Source organism: Mus pahari, chromosome 14 (genome assembly GCF_900095145.1).
Source record: "Mus pahari chromosome 14, PAHARI_EIJ_v1.1, whole genome shotgun sequence".
In the NCBI taxonomy this organism is placed as follows: Eukaryota; Metazoa; Chordata; class Mammalia; order Rodentia; family Muridae; genus Mus; species Mus pahari.
In genome coordinates, this window is record NC_034603.1 from 86,930,058 (window position 1) to 86,953,881 (window position 23,824).

The window sequence follows — 23,824 nt, forward strand, 5'->3', positions numbered from 1 at the left end:
GACGCATAGTCCTGGAAGCTACCAGCCACAGCCACTAGTTCACGTTCTGAGGTGATGTGTATTTCTTTACCTTTGCAGTTTGCTAGAGGGATGTTGCCATTTAAAAGAAAAAGTTATAGAATTTTCCCGATTGTATTTCAGTCCCATAAGAAGGTTTGGTTTCAGAGTAGGAAGCAAACAGCAGATCCCTTGATGACTAGTTCTGTCTGACCCTCTTTTCATCCACTCTGTTATTATCTGGATATATCCTCAAAATGTCCCTATTTGGGTTTTTTTATTTTTTATTTTTACTTTTTTGGGTTTTTTGAGACGGAGTTTTCTCTGTGCAGTCCTGGCTGTCCTGGAACTCACTCTGTAGTCCAGGCTGGCCTCGAACTCAGAAATCCGCCTGCCTCTGCCTCCCGAGTGCTGGGATTACAGGCGTGCGCCAGCACCGCCTGGCCCCATTTTGGCTCCCATAAATCCCACAGCATGCAGCCTGCTGGTTGTTCCTGGAAGAGTCTTTGCGTTGCCTACCTGGGTCTCCATATGCTGCATGTGCAGTGCCATGGGGCACGCTGATGGGCAGTGTGGACCTCTGCCTCAGTGCAGACGGCCTGCTGGGAGGATGGTGTCAAGATGTAGCTCAAGAGCACGTGTGCTGAGGTTGCAGATGTGTAGGGCAGTTGGCAGGACCGCTACACTTGGGGCAGTTTCCAGTGACCCAGCTCTGTTTTGTGTCATCACTGTGCCCGCCATAGCCAGCAGTGTCTAGGCAGTGCCTGTGCTTTTGTGGCAGTGCACCTCTACACTGTCCACCCCACCTTCCCTGGTCCACAGGGATTCCGCAGCACAGCCAGCGGACCACTTCATGCCAGTGATGTGCATTTGTATTCTGCCAAGTTTTTACAGAACAGAAGTTTTGACCCAGCTTTCTACCACCACAGCCTTCCTCACCACCACGATGAGAGGCTTCAAAGCAGAGCTGTCTATTCCCCAGCAGGGTGTGGACAGAACCAGTTTTGTTTTTGTTAATTCATGTACAGGCTCACATCTGTGTTAGGCCATGTGGGGTTTCTGACATACAGTATCACAGCACTTGCCCAGCAGGCACAGACAAAGCCCCGAGCTCTTTACTACAACACATGCACACACAGTGCCATGGAGCAGGAGAGAGAAAGAGGAGAGGGTTTTGTTAGCTTACCATTCTGCACCTCCAAGGTCATGGAGCACTGTCTAATGAGGTCCCTAGAAGAGTCCCAAGGCTGTGCATATAGAATGTTAACACAGGGGACAAGTGTGTATGTGGTGATTATGTCTCCTTTTAAAGTCCCCGGAATTCAACTGTAGGGCTCCACACACTGACCTCATTGAACCCTAATACCCGCCCCCCAGCCGTCCCTTGGCCTGCGCACCACATTGGATTCAGTTTTTATCCTCTTTGGACTTCACAGTGTGGGCTGATGTCAGCCTTTGAAACTTTGGGGACACACTCAAAGCATATCCAAACCATAGGACATCATGTCTTTAAGATTTGGAAGATTAGAGGAAATGTAACACAGAAGGGACATCACAACCCTGAGGCCTCAGACACGTTGTGACTGGAATTGCTCTCCTGCCGCTGAAGATGCAGTGCTCAGAGTTGAGTGTCTCCGTGCGGTTGTTCTGGATCCCCATGTGCAGTCGCCCTTGCTTCATGGTGCATCTGTGCACAGCTGTGCAGGCAAAGCATTAGGACTGTTGGCTGAGGACAAGTCTCTCCAGCACCCCAATTGCATACTAGTCACCAGCATGCCGCTATGCGACATTCCCTGGTACAGGAGCCTACGTACACTTTTCTGAAAGTAGGACCCAGGAGCCAAGTTCTTTTATCCAGTGCTGAGGCTCTGCTGTGCTTGGAGTTCTCTAGACTGTTGGTCCACATCCCATGCCAAGCACACAGGAAGGACAGTCTCCAGGCCAGGCTTCTGCGTTTCCTTACACTGTGCCAGCTGAGCCAAGTCAGACCCAACTCTTAAAAAGCCTTGTAATAGTTTTCTCTCTTTAAGAATTTCGCTGCGGGGGGGGGGGGGTATAGGGAACTTTCCGGATAGCATTTGAAATGCAAATAAAATATCTAATTAAAAAAACATAATAAAAAAAAAAGAATTTCGCTGCAGTGATGTGGTCATAGAATAGTTGCGTGTTGCTCTGCTGCATGTTCAGCACTTAAACTGCTTCAGGTGTGATTCAGAGTGGCTAGGACTGCCTGTCTCCTTGGAGCCCTCATGCCCTGGGTTTGAGCAGTAAATGAGTCTGTGCAGTATACCCAAGGATACATATTTACCCCAGCTGCCTTCCTGGCTGTGCTCAAAACCCCAAGGAGCAAAAGCCCTGCCTCCCCATCCAGGAAACATGAGTGTTCTCTTAAAAATGTATAAAAGCTGACGGTTCGAGAACCATGGAATATTTCAAAATATATAAATTTTTGAATAGGTGAGAGATTTTTAATAAAAACATTTGTACAGTATTGACAAAAGCTGTCAGGGGAGTGCTGGGTGAGGTTTGTGTAATTGGCTGGGTGACATATATGGTCACATGACCCTGCTCCCTGTGGCTTGTACACTTTCCCAGAGAAGTGGCACTCTGGAGTTCTCCGGATCTCATTTGCATTACAGTTGACAGGGGATCCGTCATCATTTTGACTCCAGGGCCTGCATGAATTCCTGGGTGACTGTGGTGCGGGCTCTACCCCTGTGTCTTCTTCTGGTACAGTGTGGCCTTCATATATAGAGCATGAAAACCTTCCCAGCACATCATCACATCATTAGCTGGGCTTTAGTTAGATCTGCTATTGATTTTTCTGGCTTTTTAAGGATTCTGAAAATTCATTTGCATACATCTCACCACATGGGGTGTCCTTTCTGTTAAAACCACCTGTGTCACACAAGGGGCATGACTAGTTCTGGTCCATCTGGCCACTGTGGCAGGTTGCTCTACACAGATGGGCTGAGAACAATATGCCTCTGGATGCATGTTTTTACTTATCCCAGAGGGAAATGGCCATCTCCCCGGGGTACCTCTCCCTGGAGCCCACTGTAGGCAGATGCATAACGTCTGCACATGTGTCCTCTGCCCGTGTGCCCTGCATACCACTCAGACTTGCTCACCAACCATCTGTGTTGTGCCCAGGCCTCCCAGGCCTGAATGTTTCTAGATGAGAGCCTTGGCTGTCACGGCAGCATCTCGCTGAGCCTTGAACTGTGGCCCCTGAGAATTGTAGCAACAACTGCACATGAAAGTCCCGGAGGCTCCACAGGCTGCTTCTGTGCTCTTAGGAAACTAGCTGCTTCTTTCTGTTTTGATGTTGGGGATGGAAACCAGGACCTCAAGTATACAAACAGGAGTGATGGCAATAACCTCCCTAGAGCAGTCACCTGTGGCCACCTGGTTTTTTCTCCACCTTCATAACAATTGGATGTGACAACACCTCTTCTGCTCTGTCAGAAATCCACTCTAAGTTGTGTTGTCTCTGTTTTTGCCATCACTGGAGAAGGCATTGAGCTCCACACTGCAGACCTGCCAGGAAGAGATGGTGGAGACCCAGAGTCATTTCCAGAGGTTGCCTGTCTTTAGTCAGGGTTTCTATTCCTGCACAAAACATCATGACTAAGAAGCAACTTGGGGAGGAAAGGGTTTGTTCATCTTACACTTCGACATTGCTGCTCATCACCAAAGGAAGTCAGGACAGGAACTCACACAGGGCAGGAACTTGGAGGCAGGAGATGATACAGAGGCCATGGGTAGGTGCTGCTTACTGGCCTGCTTCCCCTGGCTTGCTCAGCTTGCTCTGTTACAGAACCCAGGACCACCAGCCCAGAGATGGTCCCACCCACAATGGGCCCTCCCCCCTTATCACTAATTGAGAAAATGCCTTACAGCTGGATCTCATGGAGGCTTTTCCTCAAGGGAGGCTCCTTTCTCTGTGATAACTCCAGCCTGTGTCAGGTTGATACAAACCCAGCCAGCACAGTGACACACACACACAACCAGCCAGCACAGTGACACATACACACACACCCAGCACAGTGACACACACACACCCAGCACAGTGACACACACACACACCTGGCCAGCACAGTGACACACACACACCCAGCACAGTGCCTTCTCAGGAGACCAGGGTGGCTGCGCTATAGCCTTAGCAGTTACCTGCAGACTCCACAAGGCCCACATGGGTGTTCCACCAACTTTAGTGGCCTTAAAGCTAAGGCATGTTTTCAGCTAAGCTGCTGTGTCTAGAAGGAAGGAAGGGTAAACCTGCTTGAGCCCCCTCCACTGCTTCTAATTATCTGTGTTCACCTATTGCCTGATGAATAAGCCTGATGGTGCTGCAGTGCATATTTATATTCTGAATCCTTTGAGAGAATGGCAATAAGATCCATGCTTGCAAATTAAGGGACATTTTTCAGCCCTGAAACAAAGTAATGAAACGCTTAAACAGTGCTAGAAATATTAGGGTTCTCAGAAAGCTCCAGGGATCCCACGGATGCTGAACCTGATCCGGGAGGCTCTTAGTTAGTATTCTGATCACTAGAGGCACAGAGTGTACAAAAATTATTCATGATTAACATCGATTGTGTAAACACATCCTAAAGAGCTAGCGGCTGTGTCTGGAGCAGCCAACTGCCGTTGTGCCCCTCCTGCTGCTTCAAAGGCTTCAGGGTCACTTAGCCTTCAGGTGCCCACTGCCCCGAGCTGGGCTGCCTCCAGGTGCCCACTGCCCCGAGCTGGGCTGCCTCCAGGTGCCCACTGCCCCGAGCTGGGCAGCCTCCAGGTGCCCACTGCCCCGAGCTGGGCAGCCTCCAGGTGCCCACTGCCCCGAGCTGGGCTGCCTCCAGGTGCCCACTGCCCCGAGCTGGGCTGCCTCCAGGTGCCCACTGCCTTGAGGTGGGCTTGGTTCTGGGTTTGAAACTGCTTGGTTTTTTTTTAATAGTCTTTTAAGATAACATTGGCAGATGTGTCCAAATAAGGGCTTTCTGTATATCTCCTTTCTAAAGGAACCTGTGAGAGTGAGTATTGTCATCTACCTTAGAAGAGCTAGGGACATGGAAATGCAGGGTGGGTGAGTCATCTGAGCAGGCAGCACACTGCAGTGAGGTCTCAGCTGAGCCATGCTGTGCCCTTCCCTCGGATACCCTTACTCAGGAAGGTATTAGGCCTTCTCTGTCACAGGCGTAGGGGCCATGGTTGTAAATCACTGTGCTGTCCAGGTAGAGAAACAATGTAGATTAGTTTTTATTAATCATTAAAAAAATATAGGCTTGGTTTTTAAAGTATGCTTCTTTCCAGTTCAATTGTAATAGCTGTTTGTGGTTAAAAATAAATAAATAAGTATGCACGGATCCCTCCCTCCGAGAAATCAACAGTTGGTCAACATGCTCAGGCCACAATCCTCTGGTGATGACTCACGGATGGCAGTGTAGGGTGGACTAAATGGAACAGATGCCCAGGGCCTGAGCAGTGCAGAGGAAGCCGGAGGCTAGAGGGAGTGTTGGGACACAAAAATACGGAAGGCTGGATCTCTGCTTGCCACCTAGAGGCTTTCCTCACCCAGTCTCCTGTGTCTTCACCTCACCTCCAAGTGGGTCATTCCTGCCCAGGCAACCTTACATAAGTCCTGTAAAGGCAGAGGACAGGTGAAAGGTGCCAGGCACCTCAGTGCTCGACACACCACTCTTGCAAGGCGTGCCATGGTTTGTTCTCACGCACAACGCAGAGACTCGGCACTGAGTGCCGTCCCAGGTGAGGACTGGAGGAAGGATGCCTGGGGAGCCTGCAGACATCACCATGCTTGTCGGTCTGTCTTTCTGTCAGTTTGTAGTTTGGGGGAGGAGGAGGCGGCTCTGACCTGTGCTGACTGTGTGGCCTTCCTCCCCCTGCATATTTTCCTTTCAGTGTTTTTTAGGTTTCTCTCACCAGCTTTGACAGTTTTACCTCAGTGTGTGCATGGGCATTTTTTCGTAGGTATTCTGCTCTGTGTCTCTATCATCTCCTGGTCTGAATGCTGTGGGCTGAATTATGTGCCTTAAGAGTTCTTAGTTGAAGCCCTAGTATTTGGAGATGGGGCCCTGGAAGATAAGTAGGTTTTAAATGAATTCTTGAGAGTGAGACCTTGGTGAAGAGGTAGACAGTAGGACGGTCTTTGTGGCTGCTGTGTCCTTGCCTGTCTATGTGTATCAGTGTCACGACTGAAAGCTGACTGCTACACACACCTCTCAGCGCATGCACAGCCCTCTATCGACGCTCCATTCAGAAGACCGATGTGAGTCATCAGCTATCACCAGCCCGTAGGGACACGGGAAGCCATGAGCCCTGAGACCTGTGCGTTGTTCATTGCCCGACTCGATGTGGCACTGTGGTGACAGCTTCTCGGTGTCAGTGTGTTTGGTAGGGAGAGGGCGGTGCTGGTGCAGCACTGGGGAACCACACTCCTGAGACTGTCCGTGGGTCACAGTGTAGGCCGCAGGTTCATGATCACTTGCCGTCTGTGAGTGTTTACAGTGTGTACACTTTGTCTGAGGCGTTCAGGCAGCATAGGGTATTATTAGGTTGTGGAAGACATATCAAGGCATGTGGTTTGTGGTCTAATTTAGCTAATGAAAAATATTTTTACAAGTCTCATAAACACTCATTGTCCAGCAAATTAGCTTCAGGCTTCAGCACTCTGCCCTACAACCCTGAGTCATTAGAAGGAAGTGTCTGTGCAACCGTGTGCTTGTGCTTCAGTGCAGCCTCTTTTTTCTTTTTTTTTTTTTTTCTTTTTTTCTTTTTGAGATTTATTTATTTATTATATGTAAGTACACTGTAGCTGTCTTCAGACACTCCAGAAGAGGGTGCCAGATCGCATTACAGATGGTTGTGAGCCACATGTGGTTGCTGGGAATTGAACTCAGGACCTTCGGAAGAGCAGTCAGTGCTCTTAACTGCTGAGCCATCTCTCCAGCCCCCTCAGTGCATCCTCTTAATGGGGCTCTGTATGCATCTGGACGTGTGCACATGTGGAATGATTGAGTAGCTCCTGCCTTACTGAAGAGCCAGCCATGATGCACTGACCCTGGTTTTCAAAGGAAATGGATGGGTTTTACCTCCTGTGCTTCCAAATAAGGAATTATTTGCAGTGAGTCCACAGCGCGCTCCACAGTCACCTCATTGTGGTCATTTGAGAAGTAGAAATCCACCACACCCTGACTGACTTAGTCCATTTACACAGGTGCAAAATATGTAGCTTTTAAAGGCCTTCCCTTTTTATAAACTGCTTCTCTTTTATGGAAAAAAGATGGTTTTATTTTTCTTTTTTATGTAAGGACTGTGTTTTTAGCAGTATATCACCAAACACAGATAAGCAAAAAGGATTTTTAAAAACCCCCATAATTTCTGCCCTGCCAAGATACTCGGTTAGGACTGGTGGGTCCTTCAAACTGTTAGCTGTGTCTGTGGGCATTTATGACAAGCAGGAAGCCTGCCCTTCCACAGTGTCTCGGTGTGTTACACATGGTTTGCTGCTGTGCACACTGAGCCAGCCAAGGGATGTGTGCCTGCGTTCATACTGGATTTTAGATAGTAGGACTTGTGTCATGTTATGACTGTCTTCTTATGTCCTTACTTTGTGGGAAAAGCATGTCTCTGATATGACAGTGCCATTTTCCTGGAAGCTGGAGCTTTGTTTTGTGCACACAGAGAGCATGGTGATCTCTCAGTAGTGATTCTAGCTTTGGCCAACCAAGCACACATGGGCACATGAGCATAGTGCATTGTGCCAAGCCTGAGGCCAGCCAAGAAGACACTGTTGTTACAGCACAGAGAATGTGCTGAAATGTGAAAGTGCATGTGGGCAGGGGAATACTTGGGGAAGACTAACCTTTGAGTTAGCACCCATACTGCTTGGTTGTCCTGTGGTCTTTTTCTGTTGCTGTGTTAAAGCAACCAAGGGGAGAAAAGATTTAGTTTAGCTCACAGCTCCAGTTTAGAATTCATCATGGCAGGAGAGTCAGGGCACTGCAGGAACTGGAAGCACCCAGGACCCAAATTCAGGGAATGGTGCCACCCACTTTTAGGATAAGACCTTTCAAACTCATTCACAGGCCAACCGAATCTGGACAGTTAATTCCTCAGTACAACTCTGGTGAATCTGTATATGGCAAGTTGACAGCTACAGCTAATTATCACAGGCAAGCTGGAATCTTTTTCTATCTTGCCTAGTCTCTAGTCTCTGCAGCACTCCCTCTTGGGGCAGCCAGGTTCCCTTTCTTCCACTTTGCTCACTTCAAGAGCTGAGACAGACCCTGAGGACACAGCTGAAGAATAGCGCTTAAACTGACTCCCTTCCTGTCCCCGTGCACAGCTGCCAGCTGCCATAAAGAGTAGGATTCTATCCGCTGGGCGATGGGGAGTCTTAGCAATGAGTGGGAGTTGCCGCTGTTTTCAAGTAGAAGTTCTGTGACTCAGGTTTGTGGGCTGCTGAGATTATGCAGTGTGCTCAGCACTCTGCCAAAAACTATAAGGAGATTGATACATATCGAGGAACGAAAGCCATTGCCCATAGAAATTTATTATCTAGTTACAGAGGAGATTAGCATAGAGGAGCAACGGTGACTAAGTAATAAAAAGAACACAAGCAAGGGCTTCGAGGAATGCCTGAGTTCCTCAGAGGTGGATTTGTTAAAGATCTGAAGGTTATGCAGGAGCTCCACTAAGCTGTCTCCACTAAGATGCCCAGGGCATCTTGAGCTACACAGAATAGATGGAGATCCTGCTACACTGAGTGGAACCTGGCCCCAGGGGAGCCAGAGACTCTGACCCATGAAGGAGCGTGGGCAGCATAAGCAGATAGACAGAGGCCAGCTCTGACATCTCCAGCACTGTGATGTGGCTCTGGGCCCAGCCAGGGGAAGAATGGATGGAGAGTGGTAACAACAGGTTGAGCACGTTCAGCCCTCAACTTGCTCGGTTAGTGATGGTTTCGAGGCCCAGAAGGGAATTTTCTGTTTGGGTGTATTGGACCCCTCATAAGCCTGCATGTTCCCCCATGTCTCGTGCCCAGGTCTAGCTGGGGCGAGCTCAACCTGCTCTTCTCCTGCTCATCTTGCTACAGATGCCTGCAGTCCTTAGAGATTCTAAGTGAAGACCCTCCAGACTGAGCCGTGGGGAAACTTGCTTTGCTGTTGGCTGCCCTGTAGTTTTCTAGCTCTGAAGGAGAGAGCAAGCACAGGGGGAGCTCTGGTTCACGAGGGCCAATGAGACTTGGGCATCATCAGCTTGCTGTAAGCCTACCTCCTGCAGCCCTGGTCCAGTTATTCCTAGTCCTCAGCACCTTGTGAGGCAGATGGTAGGCCGGGTGTGGCCAGTTATTCTTCCCCAAGGCCTCCAGCCCCACTTTGTGAGAATGAAGAGAACACCTTCCTGGGAGGCCCTGGGAGGTGACCCGTGTTCAGTGACACACATGGCTGCAGTCTCCAGTCGGTAGCCAGCCTGTCACGACTGGTCTGAGTGTCAGGACCCAGCTAAACAATAGGGTTTTGTAGAGGCTGGCTTTGTGCAGCCCCATGGAGGAGGAGTAGGTGGGGAAGGCTGTGCTAGTGAGACCCAGATTGGTGTGTTGCTCATAGGCATGGATGCGTGGAGCCAGAAATGTCTTCTCCCTGAGGTTTGGAGGACCACTGTTGTAACGGCCTATCTGTCAACTAGGTGAAGAAGGGAAGTGGACAGTCTTGCTGAGTGAGTGCAGAGGTCATGACAAGGGCCATGGGGGGGGGGGGAGGGGATGAAAAGAGTGTGGCCCAAGATGATGCCAGATGGCCATTCCAGAAGTGGCCCCACCCTGAAGTTAGCATGTGCATAGCAGTGGAGACACTTAAAAGTGGTCACTCTGTGGCAGCCGGTAGCCAACAATAGCCTGGGTGTTGAAGTCAAGGAAGATGAGCCCTGGCAGGAAACAGAGAGCTGCAGGGAGCAGTGTCTGTGGGAAGATGGGAACAAGATGGGAATAAGCCCTCGTGCAGACAGCAACAGTGGGAGGGAGGGAGAGCTGAGGAGGCGGCATGCCCCTGCCAAGGAGGTATCTGGCTGCCACGGCATCTGCTGTGCAAGTGTGACCTGTTTTATTTTAGTCCCGTGTGTGTCGCACATAAGGTTAGTTTTTGTGACTCAGAGCCGAGACACAGGATGCAGAAGTTGCCCAGCCACAGCACAGCTGGGACTAGAGTTTGGCTTCTCATCTTTCAATCCTGTGATCATTTTCCACATTAAGTTTGTCCTTGGTTAGCACTGAGGAGTTAAATTTTAAAAGAGCCCCTGTGCTTGTCAGTGGACTTTGTAGGGCCTAGAGAAGCTTCCTGAATGGGGTGTGGTCTCAGGTTGGATCCCTCTGGGTCCCACTGTAGCCTGTGATGATCCAGATAGGCTCCCAGTTTCCCTGTGAGGCACAGAAACCACAGCTCCAAAGTGAGGAGTAGGCTCACTTCTACCTTCGTCATCCCAAGAAGGACCTGTCTGCAGATGAGCCGGCAGCCACATCACTGCTCGCCCACTAGACAGGTACTCAGTCAACATGACTGATCTGTCTGCAGCAACTGGGCAGATTCTTTGCCTATGTCTTCATGACAATCTCAGGGGAAATTGGGGGTTGGGGTTGGGGGAGGGGTGGGGTCAGGTTGCTGTGGGATCCTAACCCAGACAACTCATGCTCTGCTCACAGTGGCTGTCAAGGACCGAGGCTAGGGTAGAGAATCTTCCAGCCACTTCTCAATGCCGAGAAAACAGCTTTGGTTCACATTCCCAGATGGGGACTTCACTTGACTGCAGGCATGTGGGCTCTTCCTGTTAACACTCTAGGTCTGGAGACAATCCATGCTCACAGCCTCTCTGGTTCTTAGAGGCCCTATACCTCTTCCCAAACACTGCCCACTGCACAAGGCACCAGCCCCCAGGATGCTGTCACCTTGGGACTCACCTTCCTAGTGCCACCCAAGGCTGCCAAAATACAGGCAAAGAAATGGGAGTCTCAAGTGGATTCTCACATATTCAACTCAGATAATAGGAAGTGCATCTCCTCACTGCACAGAATCTCTTCCTACTGCTCTCGTTGCATGTGTTGAGTGTGATCTTGGCTGTGCCATTTTTGACTTGTTCCTTTGATTGTTAGAAGGAAGGACATATTGCACTTTTGAGGTATTCACAAATAACCGTTGGCAGCTGTCATGAAACCACTCCCTGCCTGAGTACATCCACTGGAGACTCAGTAGTTTCCAGTTTAGAACTGACTGATAGGGGATAGAGGGGTGACTCCGCCGGAACGAGTACTGACTGCTTACTCTTCCAGAGGTTCTAAGTTCAGTTCCCAGCAACCACATGATGACTCACAACCATCTATAGTGGGAACCAGTGCCCTCTTCTGGTGTGTCTGAAGACAATGACAATGTACTCACATATGTTGGGGGTGGGAGGTTGAAATTGAAAAGAAAGAAAAGAGGAGGGAGGGAGGCAGGCAGGCAGGAAGGAAGGAGAGAACTGACTGACAGACCAGGCCTAGTAGTGGTGCATACCTTTAATCCCAGCATTCGGGAGGCAGAGGCTGATGGATCTGTGAGGTTGAGGCCAGCCTGGTTTACACAGTGAGTTCCAGGACAGCCAGGAACGTACAGAAACCCTAGTCTGTAGTAGAAAAAGAGAATTGACTGATGTCTTCCTAGCTATGCACTGAGATAGAGACAAGAGTCTTTATGTTGCCAGTGTGGATGCTCTTTGTTTCCCTGAAGGTTGCCATAGTTTCCTTGAACCTTCTCTAAATGGTGTGATCCAGGGTGGTTAAGTATATGCTTGCTGCTTAGAGTGAGGCAGAGGGAGCCACAGCAGACCTTTGTTAAGAGTGTGCCCATTAAGGTGCTTGGTGGTCACTCATCTAAAGAGAAGCTTTTCTGACCCTTCCTGTTTACACCTAGGACTGCGTATAAGCCGATGCACTGAGATTTCACCAGAAGATAGTGTTTTGGTGCTGGGCTGGTTACTGTGGGTGGGTGGCACAGTATTCCCAGCTTCTTCAAGGTACTTTTGAGTTGAGTGGCTAGGCACACTGTCTATTCTATGGTAGGGCTCACTGTACCGGGAAGACCTGGCTAGAGGTCTAAGTCTCATGGTGTCCGTCATGCTGGAGGCTGAGTTCAGTGTGGTAAATGGTCACCTCCAGGACAAGCTTCCAGTGGGTACTAGTGAACCACTGAAAAGTAGTTTGGGGAACTGCATACTTGAAACTGGTGTCGGTAGGAGGCAGTGAGGATACGCTGTCGAAGACGGTGGTGATTGTCCTGCTCCTTAGAGAGCACTGAGGGCTTGGAGAGAGAGCCTTGCTGGACGTGTTTTCACAGTAAGGCAAACGTGTCTTTTCTTTGAGCTCTGTGGGGAGAAGCCCCAGGGAGAATGGACATCTTTCCTATAGTTTTCTGTACCTCCCTGTCCTGTGTAAGCAGCTGATGGTGGGCCCAGCTACTACACACACACACACACACACACACACACACACACACACACACACACCCCTCCACGGTAAAGAGCAGTAAGGAGGACCCCATGGTCAGTGTAAGGCAAACCAGTCCCCAACACCCCATGCTAAGTTCCTCTCTGAGCCTTGCTTTCTCTTCAGTAGTTGGGTACTTAGTGGTCCCCATACATGCTCAGCACTGGGCTCTGTGATAGCATTCCAGCCTTTGGAAATAAACCTGATGTAAATGTCATCTGTCCCACATACCCTTTTCTGCCCTATCACTAAACCACCTTGAATATAAGGAAATATTTTTGTTTCTAAACCAAATGGAATTATTAACAAGAAAGAGCTTATTCAGTATAGCTGTGTTAGGTAGGTAGCCTGGCCCTGTTCACCTCTATTCCTGAGTCTTTGTCTTTGAGTTGTTCTTACTGACAATACCATCCAATAGGTGACTATAATGGGAATTATTAATCTGTTCCACCTTATAAATAGCAAATCACACTCTAGTCTCTAAACCAAATCACTGTGAACATTTTCCTTCTGGGAGGAAGAAAGAGTTTCTAGTCAGATATAATTAAACGTGCTACCTAGTGGGTAAAATTACGCTTGCTGCAGAGCAGAAAGAAGCATGCCCACACCTTAGGGCTTTGAACTGCTGTGGTCTCCAGTGGACACATGCTTGCCACAGACATGGATGCTCTGCCCTGTCAGGATGCAGATTTCTACTCCTGGGTTAGCACTCAGCACAGCTTTCCTTCGCCTCCCTTTCCATCGTGGAAGCAGCCACCCCTCCCCAGTCTCTCCATTGAGTGTCTGCAGCCTTTGCACTGCCTGGCCTTCCATGCATGCACATGCTGTGTGCCTCTCATCCGTCCTTCCCACTGGTTGGTACTCTGACTGCAAGGTGAGTAGGCTGTGCCGGGTAGAACTCTCTTCCTCAGCTCTTCTGCAGCAGAGGAACCTGAACAGGACTGTGGAGGAAGACTGAAATGTATGGATCCCCTGACAGCACAAGATGCGTGCCCTGAGCCCCGTTTGCTTGCGCTGCATATGTGGAACTGTGCAGCTGTGTGTTGGCAGCTGTTCTCTGTCCACACACACGAGGGCAACAGGAAAACTGTTGGTGTGTCTTCAATGGAGAGGGAAAAGTAGGAACTGCTGAGGGTGAGCCTGTGTAGTTTCTTGTCTCCTTCAAGAAGACATGTGGGAACTGTGGGAATGCTAGGGACTCTAGGAGGCCTTCCCAGCCACAGCCCTGCCCACTTTCCTTGAGCGAGAGGCTCTCCCTCTCTGTCAAGGTCTGTTCCCACATCTGACTCCCTTGCATATTTCAGTAGCCATAGTAGCACTAATGCAAATGACATCTTGTCTAGGATTCCTGGCCGGCTGAATGACCGGAGAACCCCTCTGGGTGAACTGAACTGGATCTTCACAGCCATTACAGACACCATCGCCTGGAATGTGCTCCCTCGGGGTGAGAGACACCACACCAATCATGACGAGTGAGGAAACTCACAGGGACTGGAAATAGCAAAGAGAGCAGACCAGCCTAAGGAGGCTGGCATGGCCATGTGCATTCAGGGACCAAGGGTCTGATGCTCGGCGGGCGTCAGCCTTGCTCTCAGCTCAGTAATGCTTTCCCAGCAGGCCGCAGGCTCAGCTTCCTGAATAAATGCTGGCACTGCCCTTACCTTTGAAACCAGAGTCCCTGCTTTGTTTATAGGTTGGCTGGGACTGGGGTACTTATTCATATGTAGGCTGATATGTGCATGTGTGTATGTGTGAAATGTGTGTGTGTCAGTCTCAACTTGTGTGTAATATTTTTTGATGGGAGAGAATTTGTGTTTTTTTGGCTTCCAGTCTTGGGCACAAATCACTGAAGATTCCTTGTTATTTTTTATCTGCCCTCAGATCTCTTCCAAAAGCTTTTCCGACAGGACCTGCTCGTGGCAAGTTTGTTTAGAAATTTTTTATTGGCAGAAAGAATCATGAGGTCATATAACTGCACCCCAGTAAGCAGCCCGCGACTCCCCCCGACATACATGCATGCCATGTGGTAAGTGTGTCTGTCTGACAATTCTTTTATGCTTGGGTCCTTGTTTGCATGCCTGGCTGCTTTGAAATGGTGGGCTTCTTGGAACCATAAAAGTACCCTGATCTGGGGAAGTGTGACACCAGATGAGTGATTGAAGAAAGGCCTTGAGGTTTTCCTCGTCAGCTCCCACTTCCTGTCCCTTCCCTTTCCTGCCTATGGGCACAATATAACCAGCTGACTCCTGTCTCTGAAGCCATGCCTCCCCCACTGAGGTGGACCATACCCCTTCTTAAACTGCCAGCCAAGATAAGGGCCTTCTGGCCTTTTTAGAATTTGTACTGAGAAAGAAGTTGACCCAATTTATTAAGTGAATACAGGATTTCTCTAACATTTAAAGCCATCGTGTGGCACGCGCGCACGCGCGCGCGCGCACACACACACACACACACACACACACACACACACACTGTGATCTTTAATCACTGTTCATTGTGGCCATAGCCTGTGTCAGTAGTCATAACAAAATAATACAGTGTGGGACTGGAGAAAGGGGTCGACCAACACCATGTGGTGTGCACAGCACCTGTAACTCTAGTCCAAGGGATCTAACGACCTTCCCTGGCCTCTTCTGGCACTGCACACACATGGTGCACAGACATACATGCAGGCAAAACACTCATACACATAAAATCAATTAGATTATTCTGAATCTAAACCTATCTCAAGATATTTGGTATGGTTTTTTGGGTTGTCAGCTTTCCATTACTCTTTTAAAAAATGATTTATGTATTTTATGAATGTGGGTATTTTGACTGGATGTGTGTCTGTACACCAGAAGAAGGTATCAGATCCCAAGGAGCTACAGTTATAGATGGTTATGAGCTGCCATGTGAGTAATAGAAATGGAGCTCAGGACCTCTGGAAGAGCAGCCAATGCTCTCAGCTACTGAGCCATCTCTCCAGCTTCTAAGGTTTATTTTAGATTTGTTGAAGCCTTGGCTAGCCTTGGAACTCACCTTATAGACCAGGCTGGCCTTGAACTTACAGAAATTCACCTGTCTCTGCCTCCTGAGTGCTGGAATTAAAGATGAATGCCCACCATGCCTGGTTTAACTTTCCATTACTTAACAGAATAACTGACAGTCAGCTTACAGGGAAGAAAGTTTTATTGAGGGTTACTGCCTCCGAGGTTTCTGTGCATGGTCTTTGGCTACCTTGTCTTTGAGGCAGCACTTGCTGGCAGGAGCACGTGATAGAGCAAATTGTTCCCTCATAGCCAACTAGAGAGCACAGAGGGGAAGGGAAGGGTGTGGGTCCCAGCTTTCCCTTCCACAGCATGCCCCATTGCTCTAGCGTCCTTCCAATCTGGCCATGGCCCTTTGTGGGACATTCTACATCCAACTGCTGCATTCTCCACATAAATGGAGAGGGTGGATTCCAAAATGAAATGACAAGTCTTCATTCACATAAGTAAGAGAGCTGTTTAACCGTAAAGACCTTTGTACAATCTTGCAAAGACAGGTTTTTTAATAGACATATCAATTTTCACCCACCACTAGAATCCTAAAGAAATGAGACGTTTGTAAACTCACTGCCTCTTACATATTCAAAACTAAATAAAATCTGTAGTGTCCAGTACTCACATGTACTGTAAACATCAAATGTTAAAACACAAGTCTCACTGGGGCTGAAGAGATGGCTCAGTGGTTAAGAGCACTAGTTCTTCCAGAGGTCCTGAGTTCAATTCCCAGCACCCACATGATGCCTGAGAACAATATATAATGGGATCTGATGCCCTTTTCTGTCATGCAGATATACAGAAGACAGAGCACTTATATACATAAATAAAGCAAAAATTAAAACAAAGCCCCCATGTGTCTGCATCCTTTTACGGCTTGGCTAGAGCGGAAGTGGGGTGCTAGGAAGAAGCAGCCGTGCACTCCCGAGGGGAGGAGAGAGCCTCTCTAACATGTAAATAATCACTTGGGGGTCGGTACTGTAAACGCTGCACAGAGAGAGCACATCCTCCAAATACCCACCTTCCTTACATCTGTTATTCTGACTAAGAATTTTTATTAAAAAAGATAATTATAAGAAATGGAAGGGGGGCTGGGGAGATGGCTAGGTGTTCACAATGCCTGCCAAGCAGGAAGACTGAAGTTCAGGACTCGGCGTGTGAATGTCAGGGGTTGTGGAGACTCGGCTGGAATTATCCCTGTGAGAGATCTCATTCCAGAGAATAATGTAGAGGAGAAGATCCCTGATACCAGCCTCAGACTTCGAGTGTGAAGTTTCACACACACACAGAGGGGTGGGGAGAAGCAGCAGCAAATGGGGGCAGCTCCGGTTGGGAGGCATAGAAGAAAAAGTCCAGTCCCACAGCAGTTTTTGCAACACTGGCTCCACCCACCCTGAGGATGAGAAACTGGGCTAAACTGGGCTCTTAACCTTTGTATTTCCACAAGGAAGGGGCCTTGGGAACACAGCTGTCTGCACACAACTGGGCAAGGGAACTTTTATCTTTGGGGGACCTTCCTCAACATGCTGGGCACTTCTGTGATAAGAACTTCTAAGTTCTCACACTGAAAACTGACCCTCCCAGTACCCGTCTTAGCAAGTTCCCTGTAGATCAGAAGACATGGCTCCGTTTCTCCCCTATGGGTTTAGCATGCAGGTTTCCACAGATCTTGTTCCAGTGCTGCTGGGTGGGGCTGCATTCCGTGGGAAGAATCCTGCATCTCATGCCACAGCAGCACCTGCTCCTCAGCTGAGGAGGAGATGCTCTTCTCTGTGGTGCGACCTCACCTCAAGGGAAAAGAGTCGGAGTGGGTACCTCCTTCCCCACCCCCTTAGCTGGACAGTTCAGGTGATGAAAGTTAAGATGGAGAAATGTAGGATCTGCAGTGGAGTGCAGATGTGGGTCCCACCAGTTGAAGCCTGGAGCTACTTTTCACAGAGTAGAAGAGGGCCAGTGCTACATCGTGTGTGCTGGATCCAAGCCCACATTGTGAACATAGGCCATTGATAGGGCCAAGAAGGAACCACTTAATCAATTGTGTGGCCTCAGTGTAAAGAGTGGAGCATTCGTGGCAAACCAGGATGCCCTTTACAAATAGGAAGAAGAGATTTGCTGAAACAAAGATTTACCCTGAAAGAAAATATTCTGTCTTATACAGTGTTTGCAGGTGGCTCCTTCTGATGGGCATGCTCCTGTAAGAGGCCGTTTCTCCAAGCATCCCTACACAAAAGTTTAGGAGTTGGAAAAGAGCTGATTTGGGTCTTTATGGCCAACAGTTGCACAGTGGTACTATCACTGCTTGCTTGCTGCAAGTATCACATATCACTTTATCAGTATATACTATGGGAACAGGTCCTCTAGGCAGGGTCCTCCTCAGAGGCTCAAGTCCACTGTGAGCTAGCAAGCCCAATATCTCCCTAGGAGGCCCTGCATGGCCCTCCTGCCACTCTCCCGGCAAGGATGTGGAGACTCCAGCTGGATGAGCAGATGAGCATGGCCCCAGCAGCCGCTCCTGCCACACCCAGGGTGGGTCCGCTCTGAGTGTAGTCGTGGGAAGTGGCGTGGGGACTGCTGTTTGGCTCTCAGCTTTAAGGAGAGCCTTGCATCTTCTACCTGCTGTGGCTCACAGCTGGGTCTTGGCTGCCTGCTGAGGCCACCGGAAGGGACAGTATGTCTACCTTGTGTCTACCCTGTGCCTGTTCCAGATGCCCATTTTTCAGCCAGCTCCTCCCTCCTGTTGGGTAAGAGCCCAACGTCCTTTCACTTCAGCTGGATGTTGGAAGTGAACAGGACTTGGCAATGCCTGTTCTCAAAACTGTTCAGTCATCTTGGTGCTTCCTCCCCTTGATGCTGGGCACCAGAGCCGCTGACTCGGGGCCTCACCCTGCTGTAACACTGCTGACCATGGTCTCTGACGCTGACACCAACCCCTGCCCAGACCAGCTTGCTCCTAGTCAGCACCTCACTTCCACCTTCCACCTACCCTTGTAACTTTCTGCAGCTCCTGCACCCCATCTTCCTCTTCCTGCCTTCCTCGCCAGCATACTCCCCCCACCCACCCAGTCCACCTTGCCCTGCAGCTCTCTATGATCTGCAGGCCCAGTTCTATAAGGAGCCTAGTTCAGCAGGCCTAAGATAAGGCACTATGAGAGACAGGGCAGGGCACGCAGGAAGGCTGGTGGTGTCTCTGTTAACATCCCTGACCAAAGTGCAAGCTGAGCACAGAGGGGTAGGGGGTCTCTGCCTCTCTGCTTCTGTCTCTCTCGTATTGTTATATAAAATATATGTTAAATATCACATTAAATGACACTGCATGTGTCCACAGTACAACTGCTCTCCATGCCACAGTCTCTGTCATACACAGAAAAGGCTGAAGAGAGTCACAGCAGGCTTCAGACAGGACAGCAGTGACACTCATCTCTTAAAAACTGCTGGAGATTCCTTTGAAATTAGAGGCCTCTTTGGAGATTTCCTATTCCTTTGAAACAGTAAGTGCTGGTTTTTTTTAATTGAATCATTATAGTTAAGGCATTATTTGTCATAAAATGAAACATAGAAACAAACCTAAGGAATAACGGGGTTATTCTTTGCATGATAAAAGCGTAACTAGTAAACTCCCTAAGGGCTGTACCTAGACTCCATCCCATGCCATATTTTCCAAATGATGTGGAAAGGACTCTCAGAATCCCAAGTTTGCTGTTAATTCACATCCATTAGACAGAGTTTTGTAAGTACCACTGCACAGCCAGTGAGCCACCCAGCTGCAAGCAGGGCTTCCCTGTGAGGACAGCTGCAGCTCCACTGCACATCAGTGATGCGAGGACTGGGTGTGCCCTGCAGAGTCTGTGGCCGTCAGGACTGCAGTGCTCCCTGCCTTTATGGTAATGAATAGCTGCAAAAATGCTAGCCCTCCACCCAACAGAGGTACAGCAACAGGGAGAGCCATCTGGAAGACAAGTTTTGCAGCAGGTTCTGGCAGGTCCTTGAGCTGCTCCAGGCGGAACATCCATTGTAGGATGTAGACTGGGGTGCACCTTTCTCATTCTCCCTTGGCCCATGCATGGCTGAGCCTTCAGATCCTATTGGGCCTCCATTTCCTGTCCTACAGATAGATGCTGATGTTCTTCTGAATGTCTTCTGAGGTGTCAACTTCTATTTTATGTTGCTTACAGCAGGGATTGCAGAGATCAAAACTGGGGTGGGGGGAACCTCCTGTAAAGATCACTATGCGGTGTCTGATGGATTAGAGGTGGTCTAGCTCAGGAGGACCAGTGTCAAGTGACTCTGGTCTTACACAGTTTCTGTTGTCTTTTGAGTTCATAGGGGTCGAACCCAGGACTTTACACTGGTTAAGCTGTACCCAGGGCATTCACTTCGCTCCCCAAAAGGTGAGCTGAGGAGAACGCACCTGAGCTTCTGGGGCCAGAGGAAGCAGTTAGATAATCAGGATGGAGTGCCCCTCAGAAAGCAAGCCTGCCCAGACAAGGACCTGTTGGGAACTGAGAGATGCACCAGGCAGTGGTGATGAGAGAGAGGCCAGTGTAGATGGGACTTGGTGGCTGAGTGTCCTTAGCTGCTGTCATCGTAGGAGCAGGATGTTCCTGGGTGCAGGTTTAAGAGCTGGCATTCAAGTAAGGGAAAAAATGGTTGCCATTTACTTAGCACCTGAACTCTTTTCCGTGAAGCCCAGCACACATGGCCTCACAGATCCTCACCACACTCCCCTGCCACACACAATATTTTTTTAACTTTGCATTTAAGATGAGGGACCAAAAGGGTATGACTTGTCCAAAGGTACACAGTACCTGCTGGCTGAGCGACAGTGTGTTCTCATCAGCCTCCTCGGGTCCTGCCTTGCTCAGTGCTGCTGGGCGGTGGGATGACTGCCAGGAAAGGGTCACAGGCAGAGTAGAAAGCAGCTTCAAGGAGAAGTGACCTGAGTGGGCTGTGAGAGAAAAGATAGCTGACGCTGGGGTATGCCCATCATGTCTTAACTCCTTATTTGGAGGTAGAGAAGATGAAGCCAGGCTTTTCAAGGAACATGTGATGAAAAACGTGGATGCCCAGGACATACCACACTCGTCACCTAAGCAGAGTTGAGGACCTCAGTCCCCCCATTTAATTCCCTAGTTCACTCGGGCGCCTGTGTATCCTACATGTGGGTGTTGAATACAGATGCCATTTGGCTTCCCTAGTGTGCACTAGGACTCTGTAGCAGTAAACCTGCCATGGAACTCAAAAGAGAAGAGGGAGGAAAAGAGCAACTGGACAGCTGACAGTCGGGGGAGCATGTGTGGGATGTACCTGCTGTGAACGGAGACCATGACCAAGGGCAACTGGACAGCTGACAGTCGGGGGAGCATGTGTGGGATGTACCTGCTGTGAATGGAGACCATGACCAAGGGCAACTGGACAGCTGACAGTCGGGGGAGCATGTGTGGGATGTACCTGCTGTGAANGGAGACCATGACCAAGGGCAACTGGACAGCTGACAGTCGGGGGAGCATGTGTGGGATGTACCTGCTGTGAATGGAGACCATGACCAAGGCAACTCTTAATGAAAACGACATTTGATTGGAGCTGGCTGATAGGTTCAGAGATTCAGTCCATTATCATCAAGGCAGGAGCATGGCGGTGTCCGGGCAGGCAGGGCGCAGGAGGAGTGAGAGTTTTACACCTTCATCTGCAGGCTGCTAGTGGAAGACTGACTTCCAGGTAGCCAGGGTGAGGAGAGTGTTTTAAGCCCAGACCCACAGTGACACACCTACTCCAAAAGGGCCACACTTTCTGATAGTGCCACTCCCTGAGCCAAGCATATACAAGCCATCACACCTTTCCAACAGAACAAGTGCACAGCCAGAGGCATAGCAAGACAGGTCCTGTGGCCAAGTCCTAGCCATCTGCCCACAGTGTCAGATTAACCCTGACACAGAAAACAATCAGACCATTCCATTTTATGGTAAGTAGCCAAAAATCAGTGTTTCATGTATCATCACCTGATTTCCTTAATGTTGAGGTCTAATACAGTATTTTTTATTTATTTATTTATTTATTTATTTATTTATTTATTTATTTATTTATTTTTTCAAGACAAGGTTTCTCTGTATAGCCCTGGCTGTCCTGGAACTCACTTTGTAGACCAGGCTGGCCTCGAACTCAGAAATCCGCCTGCTTCTGCCTCCCGAGTGCTGGGATTAAAGGCGTGCGCCACCACGCCCGGCTTTTCTAATATAGTATTCTTCAAAACATTTTAGATTCATATTATCCATTTCCATAGTCTACATGCAGTTCACAGTCTGCCTGTAAGACACAGGCTTCAGGTGCCCCTCACCTCAGCACAGCAGCCATCCTGGACATGAAGCAGCTGTGCACAGTGACAAGAAGGCGTCACCAGTGGCTCTGGCCAGCTCCCTCCCTCCTGAGCCCATGTAGTCTGAACAGTATCTGAAAGTCCTCTCCAGTTTGAAATCTTGCCTGACATCATGGCTCCATTCTCTATGCTGAGACGTGCCAAATAAGTACATTTGAAGGGTCCTAGTTACAGACGCCAGTGAGATGTGATTCCAGGAGGAGACGTGCATGCCTCTGACATGTGTTCTCTGGGGAGGGTTTTCAGTAGTGACAGTGAGTGGAGTGAGAAAGTAAACACTAGTCAATCCCATTCTGGGCTGGAATTACATGGTGAGGCCACTTTGACCAGTGGCCAGTGTAGACATTTGCTTCCAGCTCTCAGAGAGACTGCATAGAGCTGGGGGCAGGCTGATGCTTTACCGATAAGGCCAGCACAGTAAAGATGCACTGATCAGGGCTTAGCAGCCTCCTGGCTTCCATGGGGCAAGGCAGCTTCAGGGCCTGGAGGGGTAAGCCTGACCTCAATAGAGAGCAATCTCCGTAGTCTCTGCGTGGCCCAGTGCCCACAGCCCAGTTCTCCCAGAGGTCTCCCTGCTACCAAAACCCTTGAGAAACTAAGTTACAAGTAACCCCAACCTACAGAGGAGCCAGTTGGTTAGCCGTCCTCTTCCCGGTCCTTACTGTATGTGCTAGACTGACAGTGCAGTATAATCCCCTTACCCGCTGCCTCCGTTGCCTAGTGTGGCCTGCTGGCCAGGCTGCCTTGGAGGGTCCTTCAGTTTGGAATGTTACTTGACAAAACTTACCAGGATATCAGAGGCTCCATGTACAACAAGCCCCATTTCAGAAAAGCTCTCCATTTCCCTTGGTCGTCAGGGGCATTACTGGACCACCTCGGGCATTTCTGGCCTGAGGTGGTGTGTGGCAGGCATGGGTGTGTGTGGCAAGCATGGGGTATGTGATAGGCATGGGGGGGTGTGACGGGCATGGGGGTATGTGGAGGGCATGGGGTGTGTGGCGGGCATGGGGGTGTGTGGAGGGCATGGGGTGTGTGGTGGGCATGGGGGTGTGTGGTAGGTAAGGGAGTGACTGTTGCCTCCCTCCTGCCTCCTCCTTGGGTCCTGGGTGACTTGTATTTCCCAGAGACTAGCCTCTGTACTGCCTCGCCCCCAGCCTGTGTAGCCGGGATGGTTTCTCCGCATTTGTTACTAAGAAGCACTACTGCTTGAGGCATCTGGTTGTGAGTCTTGTTCCAGAATCTTCCTGTATGCTAAACTGAGCTGTCCACATTCCAACATAGCTCTCACCAAGTACTCTCCCTGGAATCTGAACTGTGAATGAGTCTAGTGGACTAAGCATGAGAGGACCTTCTGGAAGGCTAGAAACCCTTATGATAGCACGACACCATTGTGGTGGGGGCTGTAAGAGAGGGTCATCTCATCCAAGGTAGAGATTGACATGGAAGGTTTGGAGGCACAGGCACCTTCCCCGAGGGACAAGTTTTCCTTGTGCTTAGCTTTCTTTGCTTAGACTAAACAATGAGAAGCCAGGCCAGACAATCACAGTCCCAGGTAGAACAAAAAGAAGGAAGCCATTCATTCCGTCTTGTCGGTGATCTTTGTTTCCGTTATGAGTCATTCACAGAATACTTAAGCCCACAGAGGAGAAAGACATTTGTCCCTGGCTTAAGCACTTTTACTCTGTACATCTAGAGTGTGCCCCTGAGCACCTTTGCGAGACCCACATGGTCAGTGGGATCATGCTCTATCTGTCTTCCTCTGGAATGAGTTGTGTGTCCAAGCTCCCAGAATCCCACGCGCAGCTTTACACACTGGCCTTTCTCCTGCAGTTTCCTGCTGTAGCACAGGCTAGACGGTTTGTAAACCTTCTTGTCCTGTAGATCCACCATCTCCATAGATCT

General features: G+C 49.4%; 1 protein-coding gene across 1 annotated transcript in view; it reads left to right on the plus strand.

Moving 5' to 3' along the window:
- The window catches only part of Rptor (regulatory associated protein of MTOR complex 1), a 294,655-nt gene that overhangs the window by 174,792 nt on the left and 96,039 nt on the right, over nt 1–23,824 (plus strand). Inside the window, exons 8-9 of the mRNA XM_021212174.2 lie at nt 13,873–13,973; nt 14,411–14,555. Of these exons, the coding sequence (XP_021067833.1) occupies nt 13,873–13,973; nt 14,411–14,555 (246 nt within the window). The remainder of the gene's footprint in view (nt 1–13,872; nt 13,974–14,410; nt 14,556–23,824) is intronic.